This window comes from Ostrinia furnacalis, unplaced genomic scaffold (genome assembly GCF_004193835.3).
Source record: "Ostrinia furnacalis isolate ACB-3 unplaced genomic scaffold, ASM419383v2 OfSCF0070, whole genome shotgun sequence".
NCBI lineage: Eukaryota > Metazoa > Arthropoda > Insecta > Lepidoptera > Crambidae > Ostrinia > Ostrinia furnacalis.
Window position 1 is genome coordinate 131315 of NW_021130309.1, and position 19943 is coordinate 151257.

Genomic DNA, 19943 nt, shown 5'->3' on the forward strand with positions numbered 1-19943 from the left:
CTGTATCCTCGTTCTAACGGGCTAGCAGAGAGAAATGTTCAAACCGTAAAGCGTTTACTTAAAAAAGCTACAGAAGATAAAACTGAATGGACTTTAGCTTTGCTCAATTTTCGAAATACTCCAGTTACGGGTGAAAAATATTCACCCGCACAGTTGTTAATGGGTAGGTCACTCAATACTAGATTGCCAGTCTCACCTAAAAACTTAATTCCAGAAAAAATTGACTCAAAAACATTAAGAAAGGACAGACAGATAAGAATAATTAACATGAAAAAGCAGTATGATAAGGGCACAAAAGTAGCTAGGGATTTATCTAAAAATGACACAGTGTATATGAGGGAGGAAAGTGTGTGGAAAAAAGGAAGCATTATAGGAAAGGCTGCTAATAGGTCATATTGGGTGAAAGTGGACAACGGTGGTACATACCGTAGAAATAGTTCATATATAAGAAAAGCAGTTCATAAAGACAAACCAGGTCGCTATGACTACCTAGATAGCATTCCCACAAACAATCTGCATCACCAGACTAGTGATGTGGCTCCTGCGATAACGGGGACTGCGCAGACTTCCACAACGGAAGAGAGTGGATTGGTGGAAGCTGCTCAGCCGCCTTATCGTAGAACTAGGACTGGTAGAATTGTTCATCCACCTCAAAGATATGGGTTTGAATAGAAATATTTAAACAAATAAAATATTCTCAAATGTAACAAACCGTAGTAGTAAAAACGTTTATTGTTAATTATTACTTCTCTACGTAAGATGTGTCTTATACTTTTAAGTATTAAATAAGTTTACTTCTCAAAGCAAACAGTATTATCAAAAATGTTTATTATTAAGTATTACTTCTCTACGTAAGATGTGTCTTATACTTATAAGTATTAAATAAGTTACTTCTCAAAAACTTATTAAAAGAAGAGAGATGTCATAGAGTAGAGTTTAGTGATTGATTATCTGTGGCATAGACAATAAACGTCAGTTGCATCGTCATGGCTGTTTTATTAGCATCAATCCCAATTGGATGCTCCAATTCTATAAATCACTAAGTCCATTTTTCCACTTTTGAGAAATGGCGTATTGAATTATTAATTTTAATACTGAAACTAAACTAATGGAAATTAAAATGAAATAAAAATGTATGTTTTACTTTTATAAAAGTTCTTTAATTTCTAGGAACAAAATCAACAATATCTTAAATAGTTCCGATAAACCTTACTCTTTAAATCGTTGGACTTATTTTAAATGAACGGACTAAGGGATATTTAATCAATAGTTTATGGACTTAGTTATTTTAATTTTGTACTCTTTTATATCACATAATATGTATTCATAAAATTTTCATAACTTAGGTTCACATTTTTACTTACTTATCAATATTACTTACATATACAGGGTGACTGGAACTGAACCCGCCATAGCTAATAGGCGTATAGAGGAGGTCATTAATTTGCTAATTATTGAACCTTACTTTCTATGGCTAAAGTTTTATAGTTTAGGAGATATTTGGGAGCTCGCACGGAGTTAGTGGTGGGTGATGGAGGAAATACGACTTCTGAATGGTACACTAGGAACATTTTAGAAGAACATGATGTGCCATTTACTCCATTTATTGTGGACTCCTTTAGTTTAATTCACGATAATGTTCGTTTTCACAGTGCTCGCTCAGTACAGGCACATCTAAACCATTTGGATATACCCATGATGCAGTGGCTGGCAAGATCCCTAGACAAGAATCCTATAGAGCATGTCTTGGACTTTCTTAAAAGATGTGTTAAACTCAGAATACCACCGGTGGTGTTGAGAAACGCGTTACTAGAGGAATGGCAGACATTGCCCCAAAATACCCTTCATAACATTAACTGCAGCATGCTCAGATGAATGGAAACCATCATCAGAGCAAGAGGGGGAAATACCCATCATTAATTAATTCATTTGGTTAGTGATAAGCTACCCTAATTTTTAATCTGGCCACAATTTCTAATTTTTGTTCAAAACTGAAAAATTGAAATTTCGTTTCGATGATTTTTTATTAAATAAAAACGACTAAATATTTAAAAAATCTATGTTATTTTATTTTATTTTAATTATCTCTTTATTTTGTATAATAAATATTTCATAGATCAGTAGTAATTTTCCTTATTTTCATTCTTTTTTTTGCGTTCCGCTAAATCTGCCGGTGTGTGTACATTAACACATCGTGAACCGGCTATAAAACCTATTTTCGATCCATAGTGCGACATGATCGCCATGGTGTACGCACGCAGGCTGCACGCGTAGGTTTGGCCCTCAGATCATAGAAAGAGAATATGATCTGAGGTTTGGCCTAACCATGGGCTAGGGTTGTCAGGTGTCCGGCTTTAGTCCGGACATGTTTAGCTTTTTAGGGACTTGTCGTCCGGCAAAAAATGGGGTCTCTTTTTAAGTATAATACCTGTGTTAGGAGGCCCGCTCTTTCTTAAAGTTACAAAGATACATAATTATTAAACAAACCACAAAAACTCACAAGTACGAGTACGTGTTACTAGTACTAGAATAACGCTAGATATCATTATAGTTTTGGTTACATTCAATAGTTTTTATAAACAAACAGCTATTTCATAATAAGGTATTTTTCAAAAGTAAGGCTATGTGATGTGTTGTGTGTAGTAATAAGTATTTACTGAGGTGTGTCCATCCATACCAGTTATTTTATTGAGTTCTTTCGTTGTCTCTAGGAACGAACTACACATTGTTCTGCTGCTTGCCTCCTGGTACGTGTCGGAAGTAGCCGTAACCAGCCAATTCAGATGGGTGGACCGTGCCGACCGAAATGGACAACCCATAGATATGGATATATTTTACGACAGAGTTGTTTTAATATTTGGTCTTAATCACCTTTTACATCCAAGAAACCGGTATTACGAAAATCGTTACACTCAAGGCGTGTTTATAACTAAACAACACGTTTTGACAACATATAACCCATACAGACATGAATTAACCAAACACGAGTACTTTACGTTTTTAAATGCTTTACGGGTACGCGCTTTACATAGGCGTAAACGGGTGACACAAGCTGAATGCCATTATCATACTTACTTTTTTCCAGTAGACTGGTTTCATCAAATCATACCGATGCCTAACGCCACGTCACCCAGCGAACTGTGGCATGGTTTACAAAAACAACTCAGCCCACTACACGATTTGATGATTTTAAAAATAAAAGGAGAGCCAGTGTCATTTTTGAACCCCACTCCAGGCCGTTACACATTCAGACAGTACGGGGTGGGCTATCGGGCCAGCTACCGAGTAGCCGGGCCCATGCTGACGGCCATAGCGTTTGAGGAAGATTTATTGGATCAACCTTTAAAGCTCACTTATTTATATAATACACAAGTACCAGGGAGGCACACCCACATGAAGTCAAAGGCATTTTATGAGGACGAAAATGTGATTGAAGATTGCGAAGAGTACATGCCTCGGTACTGGGGCTACTTCATTTGTATCAGAAACGTTGACAATTTCAAACATCTGAGATCAAGCGCACTTTTATTTTACAACAACACGTTGTATGGTGTCAGCAGCTTTGTTCTGAAGAAAGGCAACGACAGTATACTGGTCTTCACTGATGTAAGGCCTTATAGCGACTTAATATTAGATATCTGCAGAAGTCCTCACTTCCGTCCTTATTAATGTCATTCTCAACCAGTCGTCATTAGATTAAGTAGGTAGCTAAACACTATGTTGGTATAATCATTCAAGTGTAGACGACGGATCGAATTGTAATAAATAAGTAAAAAATGTTATGTTAAGTGTGTTTTATTGATCATTCTCTTGAGGGTAGTTTGAGGGGAGGCGGTGCGCTCTTATGCGGGTAGTGCACGCCGCCGCCGCGCTCGAGTGTGTTCGGGGCGTCGTCGGAGCGCGGGTAGGGGTGGTGGGGGGGCGCGCCCATCCACTGCGGGTACCAGTACAGACCCTGCGAACGGACAATGGACGTGACGTAATGGATAATGATCATGACGTCAGCAGTTGGCGCCAACAACAGGTCCTGTCGATGATTATTTTTCAAAACCGTGCAGCCAAAGTGCTGCTTTTAGGCTTCTCAATTCACCTCTTTCCTCTATGAATGGTGATTAAAGGAACAGCTTAGAATATTGTTTTGTTAGAAACTATTAAAATTATGATGAGTTTACCTGCCTAGTTCGCACTTATTACGTGTCATGTAAGTTATAAATTACTATAATTGATTGAAAAAGAGGCTGACAAAGATGACTTAAGTTTCTTCCGCCACTTCTCAACACCAGCCCATATGTTGTCCCGAAGTGGTGGTCAGGGCAAGCTATATTTGGGACGTGTATAAGTGCCCTGGAAAGGGCTTATGTACTGAATAAACTATGTATTTGAATTATACGGCGAGGTTCGAACCTTGTTCCCCGACCCTTGGCACGTATACCGGTATTCGTTCACAGTCAGTGGGTCGAGGTAGCTGATCCCTGCAATGGAGCCATAGTTCGGTGGGAACATGAACCAGCACCCGTCCAAGGAATCTGGAATAGAAAATAAGTGGATCTGGAATAGAAAACAAGTGAATCTTGAATAGAAAACACTAAACTAAACTTCTATGATCTGAGGACTGAACCCACGTTCCCCGAATCACGAGTCGGCCAGTCATACCCTTCACCGTTCGGCTATCGTGGCTGGGATGGGATCATTCACACAAATGCAAAGCTCAGTTTACGCCTCGAAAACTGTAATGTATCAGCAGTTCAGACAGAAATACACTGTAAAATAATAACTTACACGTAATATTGCCTCCATCAATACTCCCAGACTCGGTGGTCGGCCGGTAGGCTTCGGTGGTTTGTTCAAAGAAAGGCGGTATCGGAGACAAGCCCGTGCCAGGATCACCAGGTATTATAAATGGACCTTGCGAAAAAAATAAGCTATAATTTATTTTTTAAATCAATCACACAATGAAATCATGAAAAAATCGAATTGTCTAAGGCAGGAATCTAATCCACGGCCTTTTGCTTGCCGGGTGACTGCTCTCATCAATTTGAGCTACTTAAATGTGGGTCTGATTCCCGCCTGCCTTACGCAATTCGATTTTTTCACGTTATTAAAAATGTTGTCCGAGATGCGACTCGTAACGCTAAAAAAATTTAATAACTAATATCTAGGGCCCATTTTCTACAAAAGCGGATACAAAAGATTGCATGCTCATAAAATGCTTAATATTAGCAATGTTTCGACACACAGAGTTTTATACATTTTTCGCTTAACGTTTTGGCCGTGTTCCTACACACACAACTACAATTTTAAATAAGCAAAGCGAAAGTTAAAGAAAAATAAAAATATCCTAGTAAGTGCCTTCTTGTGATGCGGATTTAGCATTTCATTAGTGCCGAAATCCGCATCACAGGAAAAAGGCACATAGATAGGGTTGCCAGGTCCAAAAACACAAAAGCCGGACTCTGTGCTTCATTTGGCCGGACATTTTACCCTAAATGTCGGACATTTTTGCAATTAGTGTCATATAAATAATATCCCATCAAAAACAATACTTGTCAAAAAAACCGGACAGGCCGGACAAGCCAATATTTGGCCGGACAAGACCGTAAAAGGCCAAACATGTCCGGCTAAACCGGACACCTGGCAACCCTACACATAGGGGAGGCCTTTGCCCAGCAGTCTTTGAAACAACAAGGCGGTTTTGCCATTAAATTCCACGTAATCATACCTCCGTAGAAATTGGTGTTGTTCCACTCGCAGACATGGTGGTCACACGTGAGCGGGGAGTAAGGTTCCTTCGTATAGTAAGTGTGGCCGTTGGGCAACAACTGCCAAACAAAAACAACTCAAAAGTAAGCCCATAACGAAGTGGTGAGGAAAATTAAACAAGCAATTTCGATTAAAAAATAATAAATAAATCTTTGGACAATTACACACAGCGCCAGCTAGCTCCAAAGTAAGCAACTTATATGCTTGTATTATGGGTGCTAAGTAGCTCAACGGATTATAATACTTATACTTTTTTTTAAATACATACATATTATACAGAGTAACACCACATAGAAATTAAAATTCATCATTTAAATGTCTGCCCGGCCGAGAATCGAACCCGGGACCTCTCGGCACTACACCAAACGGCCGACGATTATTATCATACAAATTAGAGGCCGACCAAACTAAGCCTAGGCGCAGACCACCAACTTTTAGTTGGCTGATAGTTGGGCCCGATTTTAATTTGTATGAAGAATCGACCGTTACCAAATCGGTGAAGTGTGTGCACTTTCCTACATCTCCATACTGATTACCAGCCCGATCCAACTATGGGCCAACAAAAAATTGGTGGTCTGCGCCTAGGCTAAAAGTCTGTCATGGATCGAAGCGTTCACGGCATCTTCCAAAAATGCGAATTCCATCTTCTTAAAAATGGCCCTACAAAATTGATGGTGAAAAAGCTTCGGGAATGGCTGACTACTGTTTGTTTCTACAGTGTTCGGGAATTCCTTACCCGTAAATTTGCATGTTAATATATTTTAACAGAATAGAGTCCTTAATACATGTAACATCAACAATAACCTGTACTTACCTATTCTTGCAAATAAATATCTTTATCTTTATCCACTATCTCTATTGGCAGTCTGTCTGGTATGTCTGGCCACCCATCACAGCCACCGGTGGCTATCGCGCGCTACCGCCATATTTCGAGTGTCAGAAGCGAGCGACAGCCACCGGTGTCTTTTATAACCCGCTCGTTGCTAAGCAGCCTGAAACTAAATGTTATATATTTAGAGACTTACCAGAAGATAGTCGTGGTGTCTGAACCTTATGCCTTGGATGTTAAAGTCCAGAATGAAGGAGCCCGAGGTGATGATGCAGGATGCGGCCGTCAGCGGTGGAAGCTTGTACATTTCAGTGCCGCACTTGACTATGGCCTTGGGCAGCGTGGACACGTCACGAATATGCTGAAGATTCTTCTTGAAAGGGAATCTGAGAGTAATACGTTAATTCCTCCAAAAGTAAATAATTTTTTTAAAAAACAAAATCCCAACTGCGTAAAAAGGAACTAAAAAGATAAAAACAAGAGGACTTAGTGTTCACAAATTGCAGTCGGAGGCATCAATGACTAATTCTTTTGTTGGTGATTTTGATACCTCCGACTGCATTTGTGAACACTAAGGTGTCTTGTTTTTATTTTATTTTATTCTTTTTAGTTAAGTACCATTCATTTTTGTAAGCTACTTAAAAACCCTTTATTTTCATACCCCACTCGATAGCTTTCAGAAAAAAAAATTTTTTTGACGACATTATGGCGTCTAAAATCCGTCATTCTGATTTCTTCAAAATATAGCCAGTGTGACGAATCTAACGACACCTCTCACGCTAAAATCGGTCATGCCGTTTAGGCTGTAGGCGCACGGCCAAAGAAATATAACAACATACATACATACACTCGAAAAACATAACCCTCCTTCTGGCGCAGTCGGGTAAAAATTGGAACCCACTGCGTTCAAGCGATTCTTAACGCCGCTATGTCATCGTTTATCGACATATTTAACAACATTGGTGACCACTCGATTACAATTAGCAACTTTTCATAACATTCCTTCAAACAATGCTAATAGAATGCATAAATAAACAATTAACAATATAAAATGGGTTGCATATTTATTACAAATTCAATAAGACTTTGTATTGCCGTTTATTTAGAAGTATGTTATTTTCGCTATTAGTTTTCTTGCTTTTGCCTGCGCTCGTCGTCACTTATAACACACCAAAAAAAACAGAAACGAAAAAAGTAAACGCCACAAAGCCGAAATGTGAAGAGGTCAAATATACTGACGGCTACGACAGTTTGGACTCATTTTTCAACGACAGAATTGCGATGATCGTCGATCCCAAAGGCCGCTTCCGAACCCCCGGCATATTTATCGATTTCCACTTGATTCTGACGTCCTACATACCATTTAGAGAGCTCAGACTTGCCAATACCCCTTTGAACAGTTTCAAAGTTTGCATATTCAAGGGAAGAGACGGCTACGGTTATTTCTATGCGAGTACACACAGAATGATTTGTGCAAGGCAAATTATACCTTACCCGGAAGAAGAGCTATTGAAGTGGAAGCATTCTCACGGTCACAATATGTCCATTCGTCCGCGGCATGACCTCATGATAGTAAGGACGAATCCAAGAGAGTATGCCATTAGAAGTGGGTTTAGCTGGATTTATTGGGATTACATAGGATTCAAATTTCCGAGTCCAGTTCATGTTGCGAAGCAGCATTACATGTTGAAGGATAATTATTTGACAATTGCGTCGTTAGGATTTACTAGCTACGACCTTATGAGGGACAGTGATACGCTGCTATCCCGTTCGTATTTTGCCGAGTACGCGGTGACGGACTGCGACGAATGGCTACCACGCTGGTGGGGGCACTACATATGCCTCAACAATTTGGATAATCTCAAGGGAGTTGGTTCCGGGGCGTTTTTGGTCCACCAAAATACATTGTATGGGATTGGAAGCTTCATGCTGACGAAAGGGAACTACAGTATCCTTGTATTTACAGATGTGCGCAAGTACTACAGAATGCTTGGGACTGCATGCCATGAGTTTGAAGCTACTAATATCAAACGCACACAGGCTTACGATAGAGACGACTTCTTTTATTACAGTCACCACAAACGCATAAAGCCTTTTTATCAATTGTTTTCATACGCATAACACGTTCAATATTTGAATCAAATAAAAAGGTTTAGTTTTCAAATAAATAGGTATGTTAAAAATGTGAAGTGATAAGACCGCCTAAATTGTGCCTCCTCTTTTTGTATAATGTTATTTTCTTGTTTTGTGTGGTGTACCTACAATAAAGTGTGAATCTTGGTTTGTTATTCAAAGTTTGTTGGCATGAACACAACTTCACCCCAGATCATCATCATATCAGTATGTATCATCCAGCCGGTGCCAGCTATGTTATTTAGGTCATCGGTCCATCGAGCAATTGCGCCTGTCTACCATTCTACTCTAATTTTGCGAAGAAACCGTTTCTCGTCGGATCTCCAACAGATATGGCACCCACTATCATGCGACCCAGAATGGTCTAGTGCCCCCTTCCCGTTGATAGTACTAAAACTCATGAGCTATACTACTAATCGAACCCCCTTACCTCCCGCGTGACATGGCATATCAGAGGCCAACGCCCAACTTCGGCGTGCAAATTTGACTGCGTTCAATTCTTAAGTATCCAGTCGAATGCCCTTGTCTTAATAAAGCTTTACTTACCTAAAAATGCAAACCCTTAAGTGGCACTCCAGCCCGTGAATGTAATTGTCAGTTTGGAACACGACATTGGGGTCTTCCTCAAGGTAGTATTTTGTGTCGTCCATCATATGTACGAAGCCGAGAAAATGGAACGCTCTGCCCTTGCAGTAGGGTGCTGGGCCCCTCCCCATGTTGTATATATCGCTGTATATCTCCGATATAAATAAGTATACGTTTCTTCCGCAGTAGAATTCTGTAATAGTCACACGACTTTAATATACAGGTGAATAGGGGAGTAGTGTAGTTTAGTAGTAGCCTAGTTTAGCGCTTGAAAGTTATAAGAAAGGAGTGTCAATAGATTTAAAAACAATATTAACATTCTTAAAGTAATACACTAAATTAATTTGGAATTCCGCGAATGTCTGTCTGCGTCTGTCTTTTTACATTTCTGACTAAAAATTAATTAAATTATGCACAGTTTCCTATCACCCAAGCAATCCTACTTCGATCCGTTTTCAAAAAATAAATATTTTCTTTTTGCAAAATTTTTTGGCCCACCCTGTATATCATACCTTGACTCAAATAGAACTCGGCTGGCACCGCGCCGCCCGCGGCCGAGTTGTAAGTGGCAACCCTTTCAGTCTTAATGGCGTTATGGTTGTCGTACATAGTCAGCATGTTGTCTATGGCATCATCCAGAGCAATTAGAAGCACCTACGATAGTAGAATCAAGGTTTAAAATTATGGCATTATGTTGTTATACATAAGTCCGATTTTGCAACAAAAAATTATATACAACCCGGTCGACTTAACTGCGCACCTAAAGCCCGGTCTGCGAGCACGTAGAATTTTGTCCAATAACCCTAAGCTACCCATCCTTATCGCTCGCGCGTAATTATATTGCTGTCGCGACTGTGCAAACTTTTGGACAAAATTCTACGTGCTCGCAGACCAGACTATAGCAGCCGTAATGTCTGTTACATCGACGCTCTGGTACAGGGATGTTAAGGATAATTATGAAGTTTCGGTTATGGATACGGTTACGGGTATTAGAATAATATTATACCGGTTTCGGTTACGGTTTCGGATTATCCGAAAGTTTCTTATAATTTTATTTAACTACGAATATTAGAATTTTAAAAAGGTAAAATTCAAATAACTAGCAATATGTAGGTACTATGACGACGACACTATTCCTATGATAAAGGTAAAACAGGCGAGGATATTGTATGGTGCCAGGGAATGCCAGACAAGTAACAAAATCAAATATTTAAAAAATATTAAGATTTAGACTCTGCCTTTATCCGAAACTATCCGAAACTTTTGAAGCGGTTACGGTTACGGATATTTTTTTATTTCGGATATTCAATAGTTTCGGTTACGGTTACGGAAGGATATTCCATAACATCCCTGCTCTGCTGGCACGGACGAGGCGAACGGGGGTTTGCAGGTAAGTGGTAGGGAGAGTCGCATTCCAGCGAGGTGCGCAGTTAAAGTTCGACCAATGCATTTAAGTCTGGTCGCCATCGCTGCACACCGGCTGATCACGTGTGATCGCATTGGTTTGGTCGCACTTTAAAGGTTCGGCGTGCGTGGGATCGCAATCGCCATATTGCATGGATACTTAGGTACTATTATACAGGCTGTCCCAAAAAGTAGTGTCAAGCCGAAGCCCAGAGGTAAAGCATCACTACGGCTACCGGAATCACCGCGACTTGATAGCTTTCGAGTTAGGTTTTTTTTACAACCTAGAGAATTTTTAACTTTTTTGGTTTACATTCGTGTTATGTATGTAAATACTTCTGAATCAGATAGGCCTAGTATTCATCTATACTCTGATTTTTAATTCGACGGAATTTTGACATTTCAGAAGTGTTGTCAACATTGAAACATTCCCATTATGAATGGAGAGCATTTTCACAAATTAAAAAATAATCCTTTCTTGAATTTAAGGTTTCACTTAAAAAACTAAGGCTTAAAAATGTACTGATCATTTCAAAATGGTTATTTGAATTTTTATTATCATATTTTTGAAGTTACAAAAAATTATGGGAAATTATTTTTCTATTACTGGACTCCCTGGCCAATAATCCATGGGTTACAAACCTTTTTTATGATAATCCTTTTGTTAATAAAATCTTAGCTTCATAAAATAACCAATTTAACAAGATGCCAATTTTATAATCCAAGTTGATTATGATAACGATAATGATGATTGATGATCAATACATATTTTCGTTTATGATAATATGTTGTTTTACTGTGTTAAAAACACGTTTTTTTCTATTTAATCTCTAAAATGTACATAATAATTAGTGTACATTGAATTCACAAAACAAACAATAGTTCATTCTTGTAAGTTGTACTTGATGAAATTTCATTTCATATTATTTATTAATAATTCAAAGCAAAAAAGGCTTATTACATCTGAATTGTCAAAAAATGACAGCTGTCAGAATTCCGTCGAATTAAAAATCGGACTTTAATAAATATACGATACTATCAAAAATCGCGGAACATCCATGGGGGTGATTTGGATAGCCCTAGTGATGCTCTACCTCTGGGCTTCGGTTTGACACTACTTTTTGGGACAACCTGAGCCCCGATTACGGTAACTTTTAACGTTTACAATCCAGACACGCTTCTCGATTCTGCGATACGATTGGTCGTTCAACAGCGTACGTCAGCTGTTTCGACCAATCGTATCGCAGCGTCGATGAAGCGTGTCTGGATTGTAGACGTTAAAAGTTACCGTAATCGGGGCTCTGTATTTTGCTTTTACTTACTTTCAGTTCCTTAATATGCATGTGGACAAACCTCCCAAGGTGGTCCGTGGCAATATGCACGTGTTCATTTATTATGTACTGAAACAGAAACAATACATTACAATGTTTCTCAAGTACAGTCAGCATCAAATAGTTCGTAACACCCAAAGTGGCCAAAAAAGTTAACAACACATCCTTATTAAAATTAGGGTCACGAAATATTTAACGCAGAATATACCTACTTATTTATTAGTAGAATTTACCTACATCAAAGTTAAAAATTGTCAATTGGGATCGTTCGACTTAATCCTAATTTATTTGTATTAATTTAGAAACTCACGTTTTGACCTCCTGTCTTCTCCAAAGAATTAACCATTGGGTTTTATCTGCCAAACAAACTTTAGCCTTAACGTTAAAGACATAAGGTCTCTCACCTGGTCTTCCGCACGTTTCACCTTCATCATTTCAAGCTGGTAGTGGGCCAAGTGGTCAAGTTTGTCTGTGGGGTCGTGGCCATAAATCTCGTACGCGTCTATTACCATCGCCAAGGTGAGGTTCTCGCTTGGCTCTTGGCAACATGGGTGATTACGGATGTTGTATGCTTTCTAAACAACAGATAAAATTGGAATCTTGTTTGTAAATTCTTTATTTATTAACTGTAAATCTCTCCTTCATCATCCTACTAATCCTACTAATATTATAAATGCGGAAGTTTGGATGTCTGGATGTTTGTTACTCTTTCACGCAAAAACTACTGAGCGGATTTTGATGAAACTTTACAGTATTATTGTTTATAACCCAGAATAACTTATAGGCTATAATTTATGACGATCTGTGACAAACTAAATTTCACGCGGGTGAAACCGCGGGCAACTAGTCTAAGCGAGTTTTAGACTAGCAATAAAACTTGCAGAAGTTGACTTTCGCAAGCTGTCACCACTGTGTAATTATGCAGAAGTTTATTTCCGCAAACTGTCACCACTATGTGAATCTTGCAGATGTTGACTTCTGCAAGCTGTCACCACTATGTAAAACTTGCAGAAGTTGTCTTGCCACAGCTATTTACACAGTGGTAAACAGCTTGCGGAAGTCAACTTTTGCAAATATTGCATGTCTAATGCCCGTTTTCACCATCAATCCTTAATTTTGTATGTGACCCTTATAACACATAACATGAATTTTAAGTTGACAACACAACCTTATTCCAATTGTAACAAAAACGTGTTGCGAACTAATTGGCTACTTTGGGTGACTATTAATTTGATGCTGACTGTACCAGGAACATACAGGAACGCTGTAAAATTTTGGAGGAATCGCATTCTAAATTGACGTTTACGTGAAACAATTAAATAAATCTTTCAACTATAGGTTTTTTTTATCTACAACGGGGAAGGTACACATTACATAGAGTGATAGACTTATGCCCACCATCAATCCCTAATTTTTATGTGACCCTTAAGTAAACAAAATGCCTATTAAGTGTTACCATAGGGGTCACTTAAAAATTAGGGATTGATGGTGAAAATGGGCAGTCAAATTCGATACTACCTAGACATAAAAATAATACACTATCATTATCTCTAGAACGATAGCAATATTAAATACTTACAGTCACAGTAAAAAAATATGATAGTAATACAAAACTTAAAACACAGTAAGGCGCCATAACCATCAGCGTTTGACTGTAACGACCTTACTCTACCAATTAGTGCAAATGGTCATAAAAACTGTTTCTTTTCTAAAACTATAAAAAATAACAACTTGTAGGTATTTACTTGTTAAGTAGATAAGCTTTTTTGTAATATTAAAACTATTTACCAATAAATACGAGAACAAAAATTATTAAAATTATACAAATTTGAACTACCTAATTGTAAGTTTGTTATTATTTAAAATATGTAAGCAAAAAACGTCCAAGAATGCGTTTATTTTTTAATGAAAAATCTTAAAATATGTGGTAGGTACAATTTATTTTAATTTCACTGGTTTGCAATTTTTTCTAAGGATATAAAAAATAATGTTCCTGAATAAAAAATGCCTCCCCACTTTATTTATTGATTAACTAAATACTATATTTTTTGAACATACACAAAAACTCCTCAGTAGGTAAGTATGTGACTGTGTGATGTTATAAAACATTTCCCTTTCTCGACATCAACGGTAACAATTAATGTAACCTAATAAAGTAAAGACGCAAGGTGAGAAGACTCGCGTAATCTAAAAGCAAATGCCCATCTCCATCTCTTTACATCGCGTCCCAATCGCCATCAAAGTTACGAGTCGCCTACAATTAGATAGCATCTGGCAGAATTGACAGCGACCAGACTCTATCTGCTGACGTAATGCGTTCGCCGATCGCACCATATTGATCGAACTACCGCGCAACGCGCCGCGTCTTACCCCCCACCCCTTCCCACCACACGGAAAACTGTGCCGAGCAGCCATCACACAAAAGAAAATCACATTTAAAATGTGTAAAATCCAAAATTACATATTCTAAACCTGAAAAACAAAATAAAAACCTTAAAATAGTGTGACGGAAAAGTGAAAAACCTCCCTGGGGTTCGAGATGGGTAAAATCCAAGAAATGGCTGCTCCAACCCAATGGCACATTAACACAATAATGTAATCTCTTAACATAGTGTAGTGTAAAGAAGTCTTCCAAACTAATTGTAATTAGAAAAGTTAAGTGTTAGATTTAATAAAAAAATATAGTGTTACTAAAAATCGATGTCTTCCCGTTAACGTCAATTTTACATGATATAATAAAAAATATTTATTCGTAATTATTAATTGTTGCGCAAGTGTGACACTCTTGTACTGTTACAAAAAATTGTAACACAGAAAAATTGAAAATATTTTTTGAAATAAAAAAAAATCAAAATGATAAATCTGGGTCGATTCAAGTTACCACCCCTGAAGAATGCCTTGGATGTGGCCATGCAAACGGTGCGGCAGCAGATTCCTGATAAGTCAGGAGCAGGACCTTCGCCTCGCCCTCCACAGAACGTCAGATTTGCCAATTTGGGTAAGTTTTTACAATTATCTAGTAATTATATTTTAGTAAGTAATGTAACTTCGTACGTGGTCCAACAACAGTCAAAAATTTCCCCAGGAGTCCGGGACTAACTTAATCTTTACTGGAGGTTTTATTCGTGGCCATGTTGTAATTCCTAACTACACAAGAGTTAGTGGTACGTACAGTCCCTTTAGGCGATTTTAACGTTTACTATACGAAAGTAAAGTGAGGTGATCCAATGAAAATGGTTTCTATGTCGTAAAAACGTAACAATAAACTAATATAATATTACCTATTTGTATAATAACTGAATTGTGCAGATTTCCAATAACATTATGCATAAATTTTTTGGATGTTACATGGATACTTTTACGTGAAGTCTTATCGACAATTTTCTGATTGATTGCAAATTTTAGACAACATGGGGGAGAGCTGCGAGTTGTCCACCATGAACGAGACGACCTCCCCGACGTATCAATCCACGAACCCCACCAATCCCTTCCTGAGTGGGGAGCTACAAGCCGAAGACTCCTTCACCAGCTACCAGAACACCTATCCGCAGCAAGATGGAGCGCCAAGGTAAAATCTATTTTCCATTCCATAGGTATAAAACATCTATTCTAGAAACTAATAACAGTTACAAATACCTACGTCATTTCTAACAGTTGTGTGTAACAAACTATGTGTGTAACAATTTAAATTTGAAATTATATTTTGGAATATATTAATAGTACAAGTTTTACAAAACAATAAAACTTGTATTATTGAGCAGAGACGATGCACAGCATCTTTAAATGGGTATTTATTAAGAAACTCGTACCAGAAAGAGTTATCGTTCGATTGTGGTGATGCTAACAACGTATTTTGATTGGTAATGTTTGCGATTGGGGCTGACGGGGCCGCCGTTAAAATTGTATAAGATGGTTGTGGGTACGTTATTCAATCTAATCTATTTATACAATATAGAGATTCGCGAGAATGCTCATTTGATCGAAAAGAGTGTTAAAGCTATCAGAATCCCACGTACCTCGTTTCATCCGTTTTGAATCTCGCCGGGGTCCGAGTTTCTCCGGTATCCGACGCTCTGGGTCCACCTGCTCGTCGTCCGGAAGACACTCGTCCCCTTTGGCGCCAACCACCATCACGTACATGTCGTTCGCGGTCATACACGCGCGGTCAATTGCACTTTTTAATTTTAAACTTAGTATAAGAACGTTGAGAAATAAATTATTTCAGTAAAAATCTGAGCAGAGTTTCTGCTTACGATGTGGCTAGTTTGGAAGTTAAAGACGCTATGACGAACTCCGAGCAAGCTCGCCCCCAGGTGACTAAAATGGCGGCAAACGGAAGTAAGTCAAATCAATCCCTATTAAATAATTGCGGAAATGACGTCATTTAAGGTATAAAATGGTAAAAAAAAACTACACCGGAAGTAGACGCATATCTCACCAGATGCTGTGCATCGTCACATGCCGAATAATAAATTAATAATTCACTAAACTTTTAACTGTATTGTCAGAGGTGTAATAGTAGGGACCATCTTGTTAAATATCAACATTGATAATAGACAATCTTTATTCAACTATAATTTCCATTACATAACCTTTTCAGAACTCAAAGTATGCAGAGTGTGGACTTCTATGCTTCATCAGAAGAAGGCGGCTTCGAAGAGGGCGGCAAGCCTGGCGCTAAAATCAACGAGTTTCAAGCCGCTTGGAACGTCACAAATGCCATTCAAGTAAGTTTATAACGGATGCCATCTTCCAAATTATCCTACAGCTTAATTTTGTTTAAGGGACGATGCTTAGTAAATGTATTTTTCCAGGGAATGTTCGTAGTGTCCCTACCATTCGCCGTGCTCCAAGGAGGCTACTGGGCTATCGCCGCTATGATCGGTATTGCCCACATCTGCTGCTACACTGGAAAAATCCTAGTGGAATGCCTCTACGAAGACGACCCTGTCACAGGACAACGCGTAAGAGTACGAGACTCGTATGTCAGTATCGCTAAAGAATGCTTCGGTAGGAAATATGGAGCGCGAATTGTTAATATTGCTCAAATTATTGAACTTCTTATGACTTGCATCCTATATGTCGTGGTATGCGGAGATCTCATGATCGGCACCTTCCCTGATGGATCTATTGATACTCGATCCTGGATGATGCTCACAGGCATATTCCTACTTCCATTAGCATTCTTGAAGTCCCTGAAATCTGTCAGCATGTTGTCTTTCTGGTGCACCATGAGCCATTTGATCATCAATGCCATTGTTCTTGGCTACTGCATTCTCTACATCGGTGACTGGGGCTGGTCTAAAGTCAAGTGGAGCTTAGATTTCGAGAACTTCCCCATAAGTTTAGGCGTTATTGTCTTCTCTTACACATCGCAAATCTTCCTGCCAACTTTAGAAGGGAATATGGAGGATCGTTCTCGTTTCGAATGGATGTTGAACTGGTCCCACATTGCGGCTGCCGCTTTCAAATCAATTTTCGGCTATCTTTGCTTCCTAACATTCCAAAACGATACTCAGCAGGTGATAACTAACAATCTAAGATCAGCTGGATTTAAGGGACTTGTTAACTTCTTCCTCGTGATAAAAGCAGTCCTAAGTTATCCTTTGCCTTATTACGCTGCGTGTGACTTGTTAGAGCGTGCTCTTTTCAGAGGCAAGCCGAAGACAATATTTCCAGTAATATACGCCCTGGATGGAGAATTGAAGGTGTGGGGGCTCGCTTGGCGGTTAGGGGTGATTATGTTTTCCGTGCTCATGGCAATTTTCATTCCCCATTTCGCTATACTGATGGGCTTCATTGGAAGCTTTACTGGCACTATGTTGAGTTTCATCTGGCCTGCTTATTTCCACCTTAAGCTTAAAGGCAATCAGTTGGAGAGCACTACTATTGCTTATGACTATTTCATCATTGGTCTAGGTGTTCTCTTTGGCATCATCGGTATGTACGACTCGGGGTCTGCCCTTGTGAAGGCCTTCAAGATAGGTCTGCCGTTCTAAATTTCAAAGTAGACTTAGATAATTGTTGATCTATTTTTAGATATACGCATACTTCGTAAAATGTTTGGTCGCAATAATACGCAGCTTGAATTGTTGTATGCACGTAAATAACTCAATTAAACTGTTTGACGCATATACATATTGTATTTAAAGAAAATATTGCTTTACTTTAACAAATTCGTATACAGACAAATTATTAAAGTCTTCCATTACAATATAGTTTTATAAATTATACATTATGTATATAGATTGTAAGTTAGCTCTCATTTTACAATGAAAAGCAATTATGCAAATAATCCAATGTCTTACAAAAATATATTTATGTTTATAATAATGTATACTATAACAACGAAGTCTTCCAATAAAAAGTGAATATGTTGTAAAGAAATTCAATTTGCTAGTAAAAATATAAACTGCGCGTAATTATATTTATGTATATTTATATTATATCATAGTCGTTTATTGTATGTAGTTATTAAGAGTGATGAATCTCGCATAGTTTAGCATTTCTACATTATTTATCTACCAGACCTTGTAGGTAGTTACCGTTTACCGTATTTTTTTAACCATAAATTATACAAAAATACTCAGTTTTATAAAATATTTTATATTAATTGCATAAAATGATGCTACATAATTGTTAAGTTTTGTGAGTGACCTCAAATTTTGAGATGTTTCTTTACATTTTTAAAATAATTATGTCAAATCATTGTACTTATACAATTTTTTATTTGTCTTAATTCAAAATGAAACAATAAACACAGATAATAATTCTACTATAGTATAAATGTTTCAAATGCTAATATAAAATTCTATGTAGATAATGCAATATCTGTGTGATTCATAATAAATTCAAATATCATGAAAGAATATTGTCATTGATTAAAAGCATTAGAAAAGCAAATATCATACATAAAAATATCAAACAAACACTAAGTTTGAATTATATTTATCATACCTTAAAGTACAGTCAAACACAAAAATGTATTAGTAAAACTGATTAAGCCCTAACTAACGAATAGGGCATAAACTCATACTTTTTACACGATTAATAAGGAATTGTCAAAAATATCTGTGTCGCAATATACATATTATACATTGCTGTATCTGACTGTACACAGGTAATTATAATGTTCATGATTATTGACTACGTAAGTAACTAAGTCTTCCAGTTTTCAAAGTAACGATATTTATTGTTGTTGATTATATATTATACATATTGTAGATTACTATTAATTATACACGTTACTTAGATTAGGAAATAATAATAATGTGTCAGTTGAGATTGTGTATTAATGAATAATAAAATCAAGTGTGACAGTCGACTGATATACAAGCTATTGTAACAAACTCGTCAGAAAAAGTTAAGTAAAAAAGTTATATTTTAACAATACAGGAAAAATACAACAATATACAAAATAATGGGTCGTATCTGCATGTATAACTAAAACAAAAAGATTCTTAAATAATAAAATCGTATAAAAAGTGTTGAGGAAAACTATACAGATTTAATATTAGTACCTACCGGGACTATTTAATAAGTCCTGGGTTGCAATGCGTTGTATATCTGTCTGATTCATACTAGAAATCGGACTTCCAAAATCTCGGGTGAACTTTTGATAAAATGTAATAAATTAATGATGTGCTTATCAATAAAAATAGGTAAACGTACTTTTTGTTGAGTGACAATAAATAGCTTACATTCAAAAACTATTTAGAAATGTATCCAAGTGCAATAATGTTGTATAAATATAATAAAATACATGTATTGTGATGAAATGAACAATTCTAGGTGTGTATTTTAAATAATATAAAATGTTATTCGATTCAGTTGTTTTATTTGTTTAAAAAATGAGTTTTTATACAGTACCTACTTGAACCAAAGAGTAGTTACAAATAAAG

The 19943-nt window shown here is 37.4% G+C and overlaps 3 protein-coding genes across 3 annotated transcripts; 2 read left to right on the forward strand and 1 right to left on the reverse strand.

Annotated features, from left to right (window-relative positions):
* Positions 1–3798: 3798 nt before the first annotated feature.
* Positions 3799–13331, reverse strand: LOC114349760 (uncharacterized). The gene is made up of 10 exons (XM_028300254.1): positions 13284–13331; positions 12447–12617; positions 12034–12111; positions 9820–9961; positions 9269–9500; positions 6786–6975; positions 5720–5819; positions 4780–4905; positions 4405–4526; positions 3799–3955 (listed from the first exon to the last, which is right to left on the reverse strand). Exons 1-10 carry the CDS (start codon positions 13329–13331, stop codon positions 3803–3805), a joined length of 1362 nt encoding a protein of 453 aa, XP_028156055.1. The 3' UTR covers positions 3799–3802.
* Positions 7691–8898, forward strand: LOC114349849 (uncharacterized). The gene has a single exon (XM_028300433.1). It carries the CDS (start codon positions 7700–7702, stop codon positions 8708–8710), a length of 1011 nt encoding a protein of 336 aa, XP_028156234.1. The 5' UTR covers positions 7691–7699; the 3' UTR covers positions 8711–8898.
* Positions 13332–14440: 1109 nt separating the features above from the next.
* VGAT (vesicular GABA transporter) lies at positions 14441–18754 on the forward strand. Its single transcript, XM_028300458.1, has 4 exons — positions 14441–15040; positions 15448–15610; positions 16643–16769; positions 16857–18754. Exons 1-4 carry the CDS (start codon positions 14896–14898, stop codon positions 18039–18041), a joined length of 1620 nt encoding a protein of 539 aa, XP_028156259.1. The 5' UTR covers positions 14441–14895; the 3' UTR covers positions 18042–18754.
* Positions 18755–19943: the final 1189 nt, after the last annotated feature.